The sequence below is a fragment of the Capricornis sumatraensis genome, chromosome 3 (genome assembly GCF_032405125.1).
Source record: "Capricornis sumatraensis isolate serow.1 chromosome 3, serow.2, whole genome shotgun sequence".
Classification (NCBI taxonomy): domain Eukaryota; kingdom Metazoa; phylum Chordata; class Mammalia; order Artiodactyla; family Bovidae; genus Capricornis; species Capricornis sumatraensis.
This window is the reverse complement of record NC_091071.1, coordinates 73,425,678-73,443,707: the sequence shown is the minus strand read 5'-3', so window position 1 is coordinate 73,443,707 and position 18,030 is coordinate 73,425,678. Positions and strand designations below refer to the sequence as shown.

The following is an 18,030-nucleotide window of genomic DNA, read 5'->3' as shown; positions in this document are numbered from 1 at the left end:
AAGCATGGAAACTACTTATAACCAAGTGTTGTCTACATAAATAAACCAAATATTTTATGTGCAGAATTTGGAAGTCATTGATGTGGCCCCAAACTGAATCCATTATATTTGAATTACACTGAGATAGTTTCTTTGTCCTAGATCAGTTTATCGTTGTCCTAGAATCAGCCAGGTGGTATCTTGTTGAACATAAAGGAAAGTCTGGGGCTTCCTTCAGAGCTCAGTTGGTAAAGGATCTGCCTGCAAGGATGCCGGGGTTCAATCCCTGGGTCAGGAAGATCCCCTGGAGAAGGAAATGGCAACCCACTCCAGTATTCTTGCCTGGAGAATCCCATGGGCAGAGGAGCCTGGCAGGCTGCAGTCCATGGGGGCTCAAGAGTCCAGCACGACTTAGGGACTACACCACCACCACCACCAAAGGAAAGGCCTGCCTGTGAAAAAGCATCAGTCTACAGAAGCCCCTAGAGGAGAAAGGAGAAGTAACATTTATTAAGCAACAAAGCAACACATTTTGTGCTGTGCAAATTTATTTCCTTTATCTTCTTTTTTAACACTTGCTAAAAATCTGTGAGAAATATGTTGCTCCCCCTCCCCCCCCCCAGTTTATAAGAAAAGAAAACTGAGATTAAGGAACTCTAGCCCAAGGTTTTAAGGCTCATACATGGGATTAGAATCACTGTTTGTCCTACTCTCCAAATTATGTTATTTCTATTATGCTCTAGAAACCAAGAACAATTCTTTTAAACAAAATTGCTGATTCTCTATGTAATATACTTGCCTAGGTTTAAGTGTTATATATTTAAATTAACTTACTATTAAAATAACAGTAGGTAGATTTTGTGTTAGGTATTTAAATTGACTTGTTAATAGAATAATTTTATTGGTGTACCCATTAAATTCCAAATCTTATTGCTGTGTCCAAGAATAGGAAACATAGAATAAGAATAAACATTTTTTTAAAGGTTCAACGCAAAGCAATCTAAGTTATATGGTCATTGACAATTACATGGAGTAGTTGGGATGTCAGTACCTGGTAGTAACCAAGGCATAACGATTTCAGTCTAAGCAAAGAAACATCACTCCAGCTCATAGTCACAGGCTGCTTCTTGAGTAAGTCCTGCCATCTTACATAGGTAAACATGCACTTACAAGCTGAACTAAACAAAAAAACCTTTTCACTCCTACTAACTGAACTATAGCTCAAAGGGCTTTCCCCCTTAGGCCAGCAAGTGGCATCAGGAGTACTGGGTTGTATTACTAGAAAATATCAACAAACTGTATGCATTGTTGCGTGTGTAACATGGTCTAATTCCAAAGCACGATGCTAAAGGAAATTAATGGATATATCCATTTTTTTCTAATTCGTTTAGTAGATAAGAGGCAGTCTATTCAGTGTAAGAACTGATATTTTTTGTGCAAACACACATACCAGGAAAGTATCCATTCATTAGCATAATTAATCAGACCTACCAGATTAATTTGTACATCATTTGGACATTGTTTATAGTTGTTGGAAAAGGTAACTTTCTTAACAAAATTTGGCTTGATTTCTATAATTTGATATTTATATATTATCTATAAATGATTGGAGAAGGCAATGGCACCCCACTCCAGTACTCTTGCCTGGAAAATCCCATGGACAGAGGAGCCTGGTAGGCTGCAGTCCATGGGATCGCTAAGAGTCGGACACGACTGAGCAACTTCACTTTCACTTTTCACTTTCATGCATTGGAGAAGGAAATGGCAATCCACTCCAGTATTCTTGCCTGGAGAATCCCAGGGACGGTGGAGCCTGGTGGGCTGCCATCTATGGGGTCCCACAGTGTCGGACACGACTGAAGCGACTTAGCAGCAGCAGCATACATGAAAAAGGTCATTTACGTAAGTTAAATGATAGAGGGGATAAGAGAAATACTGTAGCCTTAATTTACCCTTCCCTTTCTTTATCTTAAATTTCAAAAGAGATGCCATAACTTCTTATGATTTTAACATGTATCAAGTGATAGTAATTGACCAGGATTTATGTGTGAAGTTTGTTACAGTTTGATAGAATGTATCCCTTCTTTCCATTGAGCTAATGTGCTATTCTTAAATATTTGACAGGCCCTGTAACTGGGGAAAGGTTATAAACTTTGCCAGTAATTCAGACAATCCTGAATATTAATTTCATCTCCAGTATTTTAGAGTATTGCCTGCGTGTGGGCATGCATGCACGGTCAGTCCCGTCCAACTCTTTGTGACCCCACGGACTGTAGCCCGCCAGGCTACTCTGTCCATGGGATATCCCAGGCAAGAATACTAGAGTGAGTTACCGTTTACTCCACCAGGGGATTTTCCCGACCCAAGGATCAAACCCAGGTCTCTTGTGTCTACTACATTGGCAGGTGGATTCTTTACCACTGTGCCACCTCCGGAAACCCATTTTAGAGTATAGAAAACCTCAATATAGTGTTGTACTTTTAGTACTTCTTTGAGAAACTATTTCAGTCAGGATTTCAGGATCGAAGAATCCACAGTCCAGGGAACCTCAGCTCACAAGTATCCAGATACTCTCAGGTTTCAAGTCTTCCGGGGTTATGTCAGGACTGGGCCGGACCTCAGGAGACCTTCTGTGCGTGAAGTGTCACTGAATCTCCTCCCAGTCTCATACTGGGACACATCCTAGAGGAGAGTGGGTTGGCCTGGGGCCTGTTTGCTTACCAGTTGTCATCCCACCTGGGCTTGAGTGCCTGCTGGGCTGCAGAATATGCTGAATCGTCAAAACCAAAGCCGTCGAGTTACTGAGCTTCCCACAGAAACAGAGTATCTGAGACAACTTCTCAAAGTTGTTCAGGTTGTTCCAAGTGACTCCTACTAGAATGAGCTTTCTCATCCGTAAACTGCCAGTGATAGACCAGGATCTTTTTAAACTTAGACCCTCCCACCCAACCCAGAGTCTCATACACCAAGGCTAAGAGCTGAGTCCTAGGATACATCCATCTCGGAGTATCTGTTTATCTGCCTATTTTTTAAAGGCTAGTGTTAAGACAGACAGCTGTGATTAAGACAGGCAGATATGGTTTCAAACTCCAGCTCCCACACTCACACCCTAGTTGTGAGAATTTAACAAGATGTCTTACTTCCCCAAACCTCAATTTCCTCATTTTAAAGTGAGGATGATAAATGTTCATATCTCACAGAATATGGAGAAGCATCAAGTGGAAAAATATATGTAAATATATCGAAGAAAATCACTCAGCACTATGTATTAAATAGTGGTTAATTTTATTAACTTTAATATTTTTTCATATGATTAAAAATATGCTCCCTTAAAAGAACTCCAAAGCTATTTTGTTTATCCTTAATGATTTAAGTACATTTTGGAATAAGTCCAATTTCTTTTTTAATATTGTTAATGATGTGTTACCTATCTAGACATTTGGGATTTTAATAACAACTTTATTATGGATTAACATTTAATCCATTGTTCTAATATCTGGCTAGTTTATGTAGTATGAGAGAAATACATTCTAACAGGTCTAATCTCCAGACATCAAAATCTATCTGAGATAAAGAAAATTAACTCAATACTTTGAAGATTCTTCTAACTTTATATCAGAAGACTGTCACATGAAAAACCATCATGGATAGATTATTTTTATTAAGGTTTTCTGTAATAAAGACCTTCTGAAATAATTATTTATGTTACTGTCTTTCTATTATACCACCCATTAATAACTGTCAATGATTTTTTTTTAAATAGCTTGAGAATCCTACCCTGAGATGATGTAAAGTTGAATTTTCCTTTTTCTTAATTTGTTTTAGATGCTGGAAGAATCAGAAATGTGCACAGTGCCTGGTGGTTTGGCCAGAGTGAAGAAACAATTTGAGAAGGACAAAATTGCTTCTTCCTCTAATACCTTCACTCAGTACCAATACCAACACCAGAACAGATCTGAGCAGGTAATACTACTATCAGTCAAGGATAAATCCTGTCTGGCTGAAATGCTCTTATTTCAGTGCTAATATAAAACACACAAACCCGCCCTCTTTGGTGGTATATTTGTTTTTATTACTCATCAAGAATGGTAATTTTGAAATGTTTTGAAAATCATCCTGAAAGCATATCAGTGTATTAACTTATTGGAGCATTTTGACATGTTTCTAGAAAATCACACTGGTATATTTTTTTCTTGGCTTCTAATGTCTCAAAAATGAAAATTAAATAGTCTAAGTTAGTCAAACAGGTAAACAGAAATGTTGAGAACAATATTTACATTGAACTTCTGCCTTTACATTATAACTCATGATAAACTACCTGTTATTTCTTTGCATAGATTAAATTTGAAGCATTATTCAGCTGCTTATTTTGATGAGTTTTCTATTTGCTTAAAATAATCAAAAATTGAGTAGTGGAACCCAGATGTTATATAAAACTTAATAATGCAACCTCTAAATGCTATCTTACATAAAAGATTTTATTTTCCCATTTCATTACTCCATTGTCATATATCACCAAATATTGTCATGGGTTATAATGATTTTTGATTGTGAAAATATTAGTAATAAGACTCATTAGATTGAGCCTGGCACTGTGAAAAATAGTAACTGTACTGTAAATAGCCTTTCTATGAGGAAGAAAGTAACTGGGATATTTCTGAAATGTTGTCATAGGACATAAAAGTATTTTTTGTTTTTGTTTTTTCAGAAAAATCCCAAGGATATTTAGAGTTGTCTAAGTTTTGAATATTAAGGCAGCCGAGTGTGTATGGTGGTCAGGTAGCAGGGAAAGTATATCAGAGAGATTAATTAAAAGTCTGATATGTGAAATCGTATTTGTTTTCTTTTTATGGCTTTGTTTGAAAAAAAATTTTTAAGGTGCAATATAAGTAGCTCAAGTTTAAGGCAAGATTTCTTTTAATTTTACCTAAAGGAAATGTAATGTAAATAAATTAAGATTGGATATTGTTGCCGTTTGGTCGCTAAGACATGTCCAACTCTTTTGTGACCTCAAGGACTGCCCATGGAGTTTTTCAGACAAGATTACTGGAATGGGTGACATTTCCTTCTCCAGGGCTATTTTCCCGACCTAGGGATCAAACTTGCAGGTGGATTCTTTACCACTGAGCCACCAAGGAAACCTGGGATTGGATATAGTTGCGATCTAAAATATAGCTTTTGCAACATAGGAATCTAAGTGAATCAAGTATGTGTGTTTACTTGAAATTGATCAGCTACATGATATATAGTCATTATTAATAATTTAAATAAATCCTATGTAGAAGTACAGGTTTTTACAGGTCCTTTAATTTATAGGAAAGCGGTGTGACAGAGTGTAAGAACTATGAGACTTGGTAGATATGAGTTCACGCACCACCTCTGACGTGTATCAGCTGAGTCACATAGACCCAGGGGCCACCTTCACGGGGAGCAGTTACACAGAACCCCTTGGGTGGAAGGGCCCTGCACTTATTTTCATACTCTGCTATCATCTTGAAATTCTTAGTGATTTTTAAACAAGTAACATTACATTTTCATTTTACACTGAGTATGGCAAATTATGTTGCCAGCACTACATAGTCCAAATTCATAACCCCTCAAGTCTTAGTTTCTGTTAAGATGGAGAAACCAATGAGTGATTTGTCTATTTCATGAGGTGATTGTGGTGGTCAAAGATACCAAAGGGCATTTCCATGAAAGCATTTCATCATCTGTAAAATTTGATATCAATTAGGATGCTTTATTTTGCAAAAGACCAAAAACCCAACCACAAACGTCTTAAGCTAAAAAGAATATTACAAATTCATAAAAATGCAATCTTGTAGAAGGGAGATTTGGTGTAATCTCCAGAGGTATACTAGAGCAGCTGGCTTGTGCCAACACTTTCATTATTAAATTTTTAGGAATTTTGAAAACCAGATAATATCATGTTAATAGCTTGAAATCAGCCATACTATGAATATTAATACCAAGGGAACTGGCAACAAATCAGGAATATTTTTCCTCCCTTCCTTCTTGCTTTCCTTCCCTTCTCTTCCTCCCTTTCCTCTTTCTGTCCTTCCTTTGAGAACCCATTGTTAAGCATGTATTACATTACCATGGAGTTAACTAAGGAGTCACAGTGTGTCTCTAGACAGTAGCTAGGAGCACTCAGATGGAGCAAGATCGCTTGGGTCCATATCCCTGCTCCTTAACTCATTGTTGTTGTCATTTAGCCACTCAGTCATGTCCAACTCTTTGGGACCCCATGGACCATAGCCCGCCAGGCTCCTCTGTCCATGGGATTTCCAGGCAAGAATACTGGAGTGGGTTGCTATTTCCTTCTCCAGGGGATCTTCCTGACTCTGGGATCGAACCCACATTTCCTGCTTTGGCAAGTGGATTCTTTACTGCTGAGCCACCAAGGAAGCCCTCCTTAACATATTAGCTGGTGACATTAGGCAAGTTTCTTTATATCTCTGTGTCTCAATTTCCTCAATTATAAAGCCAAGATTAGACTAGCACCCACCTCATAGGTATGTTAAGAGCATTAAAAAAGCTGTTTTTGTAAAGTACTTAAGATTGTGCTTGGACCTTATAAGCACTTTCCAAGTGTTTGTTTTAAAAACTAAATATCTCCTTGACCATATTTCTTTTCTTTTTTAACCTCTCAGCCTTACTTCCTCTCAGTTGGCCCCTTTTTCACTCAAATTTTCCCCAGAAAAGACTAAAAATGATGGAGAAAAAGAGGGAGAATCCTTTTCCCAGAAGCCTTGGAAAAAAGCCTTATGACATCTAATTGGCTCTAAATGGATACATGTGCTTCCCCTAGAGCTAAAGTACTCTAGCCAGAGGATGCTGATTGACTGAGCAGCCTCTGTGCATGTCCTCAGCATCCCCTTAGGAACAAACAGTAAATAGAGGCTGGGTAAAAACCATCAAACCAAAACAATCAACCAATCAAAAACAAATCAATCCTGGGTAAAAACAATCAAATCAAAAAACAATCAAAAAGACCAAAGCAATCAAGCAATATATGTGTGTGTGTGTGTTGCAGACGTATTTTTCTCCTTGCAAATATAGTGTACTATTATAAGCTGTAATCCCTGCTCTGAGAACATGAAATACTAAAGTATGTAAGAGTAATTTAAAAAATGTACTAAAAATCTGAATAGCTGCATGATTTTAGGCCTGTAATGACCTCTCTAAACTTCAGTTTCATTATCTGCCTTTAGACATACTAATAATACCCCATAATTCCATGAGAAATGGCTAAATCTAAGGCATAATGCAATGCAATATAAATAAAATAGAAAGGAAACATGAGAGAATGAACAAGTAAATACCATTTATTGACCCTTACACAGAAATCTGTAGGGAAATAAAAGAAACAAGTCATCTGTCCTTAAAAATCAAATTACTGACTTATAATCCTTAATGGAAATTTGAGATATCTATCAAATTTGAACAGAAAATGTAGAAAAATCATGTTTTAAATATTCACTTAAATGTTTAAAGCATTCTGAATGCATTCTAAAAATCTCTTCTTTTATCAGCAGGGATTGACGACAAAACATTTATTGGTAGACAAACAGTTAATTCTGTTTTATCCAAATTGTTGTCATGCCTGAGAGTGTTTTCTGTCTCTTTGTTTAAAGTACTTGAGATTTATCTCTCTGCTAAATTCTGCCCATAGCCAGAAAAATATTTAGTTTGCTAACATATATAAATTAACTTGAAAATCAAGTTTAATTAGAGTTAAAAGAAAGAACATTTGTTTTGGATTTCTGACAATATTTAACATCACAATTAGTAATAACTTCATCAGTTCAGTTCAGTCACTCAGGCATTTCCGACTCTTTGCAACTCCATGAATTGCAGCACGCCAGGCCTCCCTGTCCATCACCAGCTCCCGGAGTTCACTCAGACTCACGTCCATCGAGTCAGTGATGCCATCCAGCCATCTCATCCTGGGTTGTCCCCTTCTCCTCCTGCTCTCAATCCCTCCCAGCATCAGGGTCTTTTCCAATGAGTCAATTCTTCTAATGAAGTGCAAATGTCGCTCAGTAGTGTCCAACTCTTTGCGACCCCATGGACTTGTAGCCTGCTGAGCTCCTCTGTCCATGGAATTCTCCAGGCAAGAACACTGGAGTGGGTTGCCATTTCCTCCTCCAATAATTTCATAAGGTGTAATATGAATTTTAATCTGCCTCTTTTTTTTCCTAATGTACTGAAGTCAAATGTTTCAAGGTAATTAGCTATTTGGAAGCAATTTGTCTAGAAAACAGACAATAGGACTAAACAGGTTTTGAAAATTAAGCTATCTCTGAGGGTAAAGTTCTCTCTTTTATTTAATTGATTATACCTATTGAAAGAGGTTTAAATAGTGGGGGGAAAGCAGGTACAAGATATAGGAACACTCACTATGCCAAACATTTTAAACTTGGAATAATGTCCTATTTATGTATTCTAGACTTCGACTTTATGGTTCTGCCTAACAGTTAGCAGCATCACTGCTAGCCTGTGGGAGTATCCTTATGTAAATTAGAAAAAGAAGCCACTCTGGACAGTCATGGTCTCTGGGTAACAGGGGTATGGAGTTCAGCTTCTTAGAAGAATATGTTGGGGAAAACTTTATTATTATCGGTGGTTCTGATAGTAAGTACTGCTTTTAATATCACCCATTTAGAGTCTGTTTTTCAAAGCATCCTTTACTTATTCCTGTAGATAAGAATGAAATCCAACCCTCCTTAAGGGATTATGAGCCATTCAGCATGTGTCCTGTTGATATTTAGGTTAGAAATACCACATTAGCATTGTTTCTCATTTTGTCTTAGGACTGAATTCTCAGAATTCTATGCCAGTGAAAAGCAGTAGGTTCTTAATACTAGAATGGAAAGGACCACTTAAGAGGGATATTTTTAATCCACTCACTACAACAGGCTCCATTTGGGAAAACATTCTGAATAATCCATCCCCTCATCTTTAAAAAGAGATCTTGAAGTACATGGAGCAGATATTAGGATAAATATGTTGTTGGTAGGAAAATGCCATTCTTCCTGTCAGAGTTTATTTTCACTCACCCATTGTATGGTTGCTGGGTTGTTCTTTTTAAAGACTTTCATCCTCTCTTTCTTCATTTTTAACAGCTTTATTGAGGTAATTTGCATACCATTAAGTTCAGCCATTTTCAGTGTACAGTTCAATGGCTGTTCAATATCTTTACAAAGTTGTGTGGTGTCGCCACAATCTAATTTTAGAACTTTCCCATTCTTCCAAAAACCAAACCTCGGACCCATTAGCAATCTTAGGAGCTTCCTTCTTTGTGCCATATTCTCACATTCAGGATTTGATCTTCCTTCTCTCATGCTTATTTCCTCTTCATTTTCTTTCTCTTGTATTTACACAGTACTAAGTAGCTCTTTGCGTATTAATTGTGAAGTCCTAGCAGCTCTTTTCTGGAGTTGCTTCTTTTTTCCCTCACTTTAAGTGGTCTACATAGGGAAGAACAGATGGAGCTCCAAAAATCTGGTAAGTACTCAGTCCAATGCTGTGCTTAGGTAATTGCTTTCATATGAGAACAGCTGCACTGAACCTATGTCAAGAGTCTAAAGCATGCCTGACCTCCACTCCCTGCCGCCAAGTCTGATGTGGACCAGTAGGGAGCTGCAAGACAGGGTGTAGCTTTCCACACACATCTGCTGTTGCAAAAAGCCTCACATAAACAGTCGTACTCGATTAAGATTATGTGGATTTGAAGCAATCTCTAGACAATTTTAGGCTGATAGAAAACATTTTTGACAGCTTGTGATGTATCTGACATCTGTGTGTTTTAGACTCATTAAAGGTGACCCATAATTATTTTCTAGCAAGCTAAACATATTTTTATCAACTGTATGTCCACGTTGCAAAGCATTTCTCATAAAAAGTGTTTTAAGCCTGACTTTAGCTTTCTGCCACATACATAATTTTTCAAGGGCCTGGATTGCTATTAGCAACCCCAATCTAACTTATATCTCTATCAGCACATAGGATTGTGACCAAAAGTATGTCTTGAAATGTGTTTTTTTTTTTTTTGAAGTTATGTGCATGGTTTTTAAATGACTGCTGTAACTAAAGTAACCCAATCAAACTGAGGCAGTTTAGAGGAATGGTTAAGCCTATCAGTTCCAGAATCAGACAGCCCAGGTTATAGTCTCCTGAGTTGACCACATAACTTCCTCTATAAAATGAGGATTAAGTACTTTGTGTGTTAAGAATAAAATGAGGTGGTTCATGTAAAGTTCTTACCAGAACTGACCAGCAGATATGAACAGTTCAGTAAACACCAGCTACTATCAGTAGTAGTATTGCCACTACTTTGCCATTCAAAGTAGAATACGATTCATAAACTTATTTTATTTATAAGTAAAATGACAAAGAAGGATGGCATTGTTCTATGCCTCACACTGTCTTTCTTTTTGCCTTTTTGGCCTAGGGAGACAAAATCATTTCCTAGAAGCTCATTAGGCAATCCAAGATTAATTTAAAATTAACATCCCTGAACATGCTTTTCAACTTGTAACCTCTGGCTACCCAGTCTCCATCTGCCTCCTCTCTTCCTGTTCATGTCCACCTTCCTATAGCTCTGTGCGTCTTGGTGAAACCATGTCCAGTTCTAACTGTTGCTATTCAGCCTGCACACAGGTTTCTCAGAAGACAGGTAAGGTGGTCTGGTATTCCCATCTCTTTATGAATTATCCACAGTTTTTGTGATCCACACAGTCAAAAGCTTTGGCATAGTGAGTAAAACAGAAGTAGATGTTTTTCCAGAATTCTCTTGCTTTCTCTATGATCCAGTGAATGTTGGCAATTTGATCTCTGGTTCCTCTTTTTCCAAATCCAGCTTGTACATCTGAAGTTTCTTGGCTCACGTACTGTTGAAGCCTAGCTTGAAGGATTTTGAGCATTACCTTGCTAGCATGTGAAATGAGTGCAATTGTGTGGTAATCTGAACATTGTTTCGCGTTGCCCTTCTTTGGGATTAGAATGAAAACTGACTTTTTCTAGTCCTGTGGCTACTACTGAGTTTTCCAAATTTGCTGGCTTATTGTACGCAGCACTTTAACAGCATCATTTATGGATTTGAAATAACTCAGCTGGAATTTGATCACCTCCAATAGCTTTGTTCATAATAATGCTTCCTAAGGCCCACTTGACTTCATACTCCAGAATGTGTGGCTCTAGGTAAGTGACCACATCATTGTGGTATCCAGGTCATTAAGGCCTTTTTTGTATAGTTCTAAGTATTCTTACCACCTCTTCTTAATCTCTTCTGCTTCTGTTAGGTCCTTGCCATTTCTGTGCTTTATTGTGCCCATCTTTGCATGAAATGTTCCCTTTGTATCTCCAATTTTCTTGAAGAGATCTGGTCTTTCCCATTCCATTGTTTTCCTCTATTTCTTTTAATTGTTCACTTAAGCAGCCTTTCTTATCTCTCCTTGCCATTCTCTTGAACTCTGCATTCAGTTGGGTATGTCTTTCCCTTTTGCCTTTTGCCTCTCTTCTTTTCTCAGCTATTTGTAAAGACTCCTCAGACAACCACTTTGACTTCTTACATTTAATTTTCTTTAGGATGGTTTTGATTACCACCTCCTAACAGTGTTACAAACCTCTGTCCATATTTCTTCAGGCACTCTGTCTACCAGATCTTATCCCTTGAATCTATTCCTGACTTTGATTTAGGTCATACCTCAATGGTCTAGTGGTTTTCCCTACTTTCTTCAATTTAATCTGAATTATGCAATAAGGAGTTCATGATCTAAGCCACAGTCCGCTCCCAGTCTTGTTTTTGCTGACTGTATAGAGCTTTTCCATCTTCAGTTGCAAAGAATATAATCAATCTGGTTTCAGTATTGACCATCTGATGATGTCCATGTGCAGAGTCATCTCGTGTGTTGTTGGAAGAGGCTATTTGTTATGATCAGTGTGTTCTCTTGAAAAATCTCTGTTAACCTTTACTGTGCTGAAAATGAGCAAAGAAACTAATCTGCCTGGTGGCTTAGAGGGATTTAGAAGCATTACTGTATGAAGCCCCACCCCTATCCCCTCGTTTCCCAGGCAGGCAGGACCTTGGGGGATAGTACAAATACTCATAAATAAGACTAAGTTACAAGCATAGATTCAACACTTTCAAAATATCTTGAATTGGTTGCTTTTCTTTCTATGATCATCTTACTGTTTCTCCAAAAAAAAATTTGTAGAAACAAGATTTATCCCAGTTATTGGAATATTATGACCATAGTTCCTCTTCTTCTGAATGGTACTGTGAGTTTTCCATTTCTGTAATCTATTTGTTCTTATAGAACCCATTTCCAATTTCTTTTACAGAAGACAAGTGTGCTTACAGATATACCCTTCACTTCGTTCAAGTAAAAGGAGTTAGGATTGCTCAGGAGGAAAGGAATGGCATTGTGCTTATCACAGGGCCTGTGGTTGTTGAGGGAGTGTTACCTGGACCCTTTCCACAAAGGCACAAAATCACAGCAGAATTTCATATTCTCAGTGCTCCAACACATGATCTCAAAAAGCTTTTGATGTTGATAAAGATGTAAAGATTATTTAGACATAATCAAGTTGTATGTCTTCTTTTATGGGAGAGAGTAGACATTTAGGGAAAGTTGGAATAGAAAAAAGAATATGCATTTGTATAGCCCCTTCTTCAATCTGAATTGTCCTATTAGTTTAGAATTATAACTGTGCTCTTCGTGTAATTACACCTAAAAAGCTTCTCAAGTATGTAAACAATATAGTATAATATATTTACTAAATAAACTTTCTTTTTAAATTTAATAATAAAATGGCAAGATACAGAATTTTAAGTTCTGAGATTTTGCTAGTTTGTGAAGAGCAAGGAAAATTATAGCACCAATAGAAATCATTAACATACAATCATGTTTTCAGAACTTAGTAAAATCTGCAAGAATGTTTTTTTCCATATAATTACTTTTATGAAAATGGGCATTTTCTATAATATATCAGAGGATATATTATTAGCTTTTTCTGCTGCTTCTGGATCTGATATTTCTCAAAATAAACCTGTCCTCTTGGGGCTCTAAAAATGATTGGATTAAGTCAAGCCTGTCTGTTCTTTTGGATGTTCATTTATTTATTAGTTTGCATAATTACAAATGAATTATCCTGCTAAAAAAGCAAAACTGGAAGAACACAAGGCGTGAACAAAGAAGAAGCATAAAGAGATTCTGTGCTTAGAGGAAATGCTTCTGCAGAGCTATGTTTAGGAAATTCTTCATTTTTTTCCAGTTTCTTTGCAAATCTCAACATCACAGAACCCAAAAGTAAGATTACATCTCCTTCCAACAGGCTTTTCTTGTGCTTCTTCTTTATCCCTCTCTGTCCTTAGTGATCTACTCAACATGGTCCAATAAACAGCTCTTTCAGTTCAGTTCAGTTCAGTTGCTCAGTCGTGTCTGACTCTTTGTGACGCCATGGACTGCAGCACTCCAGGCTTCCCTGTCCATCACCAACTCCCGGAGAGCCTTCATTTTCAACCCCGTCAGGAGGACAGAGCACTTCAGGTAGCAGCCACTAGGTGGACACCAAAAGTGGGGAGCCAAGTACTCAATCCATCTTCCTTATCCTTGGGTATACACCATGGTCTTCTAGAGACATCATTCTGCTTTGGTATTTGAAATCCCTCCATTGGATTATGCAATTCATCATATTGCACAGCGTATAGAAATAGGTTTGGAGGTTTGTGAGGCTTCAGTGCAGTCAAGACTTTAGGCTGGGGTCCAGTTTGTGAACCTGTTATCATAAGCATTTTTTATCATTATTCTAAAAGTATCAACAACAAATTCCCCCAATCACATTTCCATTGTTTTGTTTTTCTTAGAGGATCTAAAAAAGGAGTATTCCTTTCTTCCCCTCAATTTCTTTTCTTTTCTGTCTTTATTGTTCCCAGCCCTTTTATTACTAAAGAGGGGATTATGACAATGACAGAGTGTACCATCAAGTCTGGGTACAGAAAACAGAGAATGAAAAAGCAGTAATTTATGGAGATGAGGGAATGTAAAGAAATACGGGTTAGAGAATTAGAGATACTTACATACACAACTACTTTTTCTATATCAGAAGCAGATACAAATGTGTTGATTTCCTCCTGTAAAAATAGTGCTGAGACAATATCATTTCAGACAAAATACAGGTTAACTTATTTAAATATAATGATCATTGTCTCTGTGTTTAGCACTTATGCTCAGTATAATTTCTCTTATAATTTTGAGGTATGTAGTCAAGTATTTATCTTTTACTGTTTTCTAGACCACTATTCTTGAAGTTTTAAAGACAAGACTATCACCCCTTCTTAGCAAAGTCTATTTGAATCTCATCTGCTCTGACCCCTCCTTACAGAACTAATTTGACCTTCAGTCATGAATCTCCAGCAAGTGGGTGGGTGTTCTACCCTTTACATTGCCCTGGAATTGATAAGTATAATTGGAGAAAAATCCAATACAGATCAAAGGCTATGTCCTTAAATTTCATTTCATCTGATTTGTTTCTATATATGTATAGGAGTTAAATGGCTCAATTTTTAAAAGCTATAGATGTATAGTTTTAGGCAAAATGAAACTATTTAAACATCTACTTAAAGCAAATAGTTCTTTGTTCTCTTTTTGTAAGAGTCTCTTTAATTTTGAGACCCCTCTAACTTTTGTATTTTTTAAATCTTTGCATGTGATTACCAGTATTATATTGATAGAAAAGATGTTTTACTGAATCACGAACCTTAAAAGAAATAAAGAAAATTGTGCAGTTACCTGATGGACTAGTAAAAACCATATTAGGGGAAAAGACTCAGTGATTTTTGAAATCAATGTGCAATAAAAATTACAGCACGTGACTTAATTTTTTAATTCTTTGAAGGTGTTTCAGTGCAGTTCTTCAGCATAAATATTTATCTACTTGAGGATAATGACTCTCCTTTCTTGTTCCTAGTTTAAACACACTTTAGGTACATCACAAGTGCATGTTGAGCACATAACTTACTGCTTTTTGGTGTTAAAGCATTGATTCTATACTGATGGAATTCTTGTTAACCTCTGTACCATGGTATATGTTTGGAATTTTCAAATCTTGTGCAGCATTTTCCCTTCAACTCCTTTTACTGATTAAGTCCATGGGTAATCAACATGTAGAATCTAAAAATGGTAAAATTCTTAACAAATCAGATGTTATGAAGTGTGAAGGGCCTTGTGTATTTCCTGACATATACAACACTCAGTCAGTGATAGGTCTTTATTTCTGTCTCCTTCAATGCTTCCCTACACTCTACCCCAGCAGGTTATGAATCAGGATTCTAACTGCGACTGAAATTAGCTGTCATTTACTTACCTGATTTCTCACTTGAATTGATGACAAACTCTAGCTCATAATCCACCATTCCTATTTCCACTTCATTATTTTTCCATTCCTGATGTTACTAGTAGATACATTCACCAGTGCAACTGCAACCAATTACCCTTTTATTTTTCAGAAATTTCCCTCATTTTGAAGAAAACCCAAGTGATCAGAGTAATTAATTTGTAATCATAATTAATAATTACCCTGAAAGGCTTTGTTTGCACAGATTATCTTGGAATGCTTACATCAGAGCTAAATCTGTTTTATTGCACTTTTTTCTGCTTGGATTTTTATATAAGGAATTAAAATGTGTCCCTCCAGTGAGTAAGACTGATGACCATAAAGACTCAGAGGAATGGTGAAAGAAGGAGGCAGGTTTGTATAACAGGAACTCTTCATGATCCTTTTAGCAGAGAAATTTTACTGTCTCAGTCCTCCCAAGCAAATGTGATCCAAACTCAAGTAGGCTAATTCCAGAGTCTGTGCCTTGTAATTTTGTTATTCTGCTGATAGTCATTAAGCATGCACCATCTGTCAAGCATGAAAGATTCAGTGATGAGTGTGATATTACTTTGCCCTCAAGAAGCTCTCTCTATCAGAGAGACAGACACATGACAAATGATTACAAGTGCAATATGGTAGATTCTATGATAGAAAATATAAATGAGGTTTGTTAGGACACAAAGGTTGTGATAAACTTTACTCTGGATGAGGGATAATTGAGGAGGGGAATCTGAGAGTGGAGAATGCTTCAGCGGAGACTAAAATACTTTTTTTATAAATGTAGAACTACACTGTAGGTGAAAGAAACAGCTTATGCCACAGGTAAATTAGTATATTTATGAATATAGTGAAACATAATTGAGTCATGGGGCTGGAAGTATAGCCAAAGCCTGCATAAGAGAAAAAAATATAATTTTTATTTTATTCTAAGGCAATCAGAAACCATTGAAGAAACAAACAAGGGAGTAAGAAGAATAGATATGCATTTAAGTAATGTTCTTCCTAGCTGTATAGGATTGATGTAAGGAGTGTCAAAGTTAGATTGGAGAAAGTAAGTTAAGAGAATACTGAAATAGCAGATTAAATATATGAGGGCTTAAATGGGTCAGAAATTCTAGAATAAAGGGGACACTGACTCAAAAGATAATTAAAGGTAGAATTGGCAGGGCTTTCACTGACAAATCAACTGAATATTGGTGAAGAGGAGTTGTGTAATGAAAAGGTACAATTCTTCTTTTTCTCTATTTTGGTTTGTATTAATTAACATAATATACATGTTACCCCTGGTTTTCTTTTTCTTTAAGTTATTTTCATTCTTTTTGGCAAGCTTTTTACTTGCAATTTCACTACTCCTTGAGACTCCATGTTTTAGCCTCTTTTATTGTACTTTTATGTTTATTTATATCCAAATGCCCTTTTGGTTTTAAGATGCCTTACTTCTATGTTAGACTGAAATGTTGTATACATGTATATATGTGTGTGTGTGAATATATAATATGTATATTATACTTCTACATAAAACTTCTAGGTGTCTTTTACTGAAAATCAAATGTTTTATGTATCCTGTTTTTTTTAGTTTGTCAAATAAGTATTGCTATTTATATAACTAATATGTTTGATGGCTCAGTTGAGAGTACATCTTTTAAAGCTCTTTTTATGAATCTTTAGCATTTTAGATGCTGAGATATGACTGTATAAATAACACTTTGCGGAAAGAAGAGGACAGAATTTTAGCAGTGAAAGCTGGCATTACTTATTCAGAAACCTCTCTTTGAAGTCAAATATTTCTACTTTTAAATTAAATATTTTATTAAAAATGATAAGTTTTGTTCTTTATAGCTAGATGGGACCAAAGCATAATTCTTTTGAGTCAGGAAATAGTTGATATTAATTGAATGATAGCATTCAATTAAAGTATGAATTAGTATGAATTCAATCAAGTATGAATTCAATTCTCTCAGAGACTTATACAACAAACCTACATAATTTGCGCATGTCTATATATTACAGATCTTAAGAGAATTTCAAGTTAAGGGAGCCATTTTTATTCCATTAGATATATATGTACATATTTTTATATACTGCATAGATATAGAGATAGACTGACAGATTATTGATATGTAGATAGGTTGGTAGATAAAACTTTTATTAAAACAATACTGACAATGCCTAGCAAAATGCTATAGAGATAGGTGGTGCTCAGTAGCTGCTGCTAGAATAAATAAATATATAGGTGAAGTGATATGAGGTCACTCACATTTAGAGATGCAGTAATTTCAAAGGAAAAAGTTGCTACTTTAATTTTTTTTACAAATGTTTTGCATCATCACTCTCTTAGGATCCAATAGCCCAGCCAGCTTCAGGCATTCATAGCTTCAGGCAACTAAATGAAGTACAACTGGAGTCTTCACTTCCAAGTATATACAGTTATACAAAGGGTCACGACTCGCATTTGCCTTGACTCTTCTTTCCCCTTTATAGTAAAAATAAGGATAAAATATTATCTTTTATTGTCATCACAAATATATCAACTTAATTTGCTGATGTCATAGAAATTCTACCCAATGCATTCTACTGTTGTTTTTACATAATCCTTGATAATGCATTGATTTACCAACTCAATGAATAATAACAATTTACAAAAGAAAAAGCACATACAAGTTAGTT

General features: G+C 36.3%; 1 protein-coding gene across 1 annotated transcript in view; it reads left to right on the top strand.

Moving 5' to 3' along the window:
• Window positions 1-18,030, top strand: part of XIRP2 (xin actin binding repeat containing 2) — a 337,707-nt gene that overhangs the window by 299,706 nt on the left and 19,971 nt on the right. Inside the window, exon 4 of the mRNA XM_068968681.1 lies at window positions 3,805-3,942. Within this exon, the coding sequence (XP_068824782.1) occupies window positions 3,805-3,942 (138 nt within the window). The remainder of the gene's footprint in view (window positions 1-3,804; window positions 3,943-18,030) is intronic.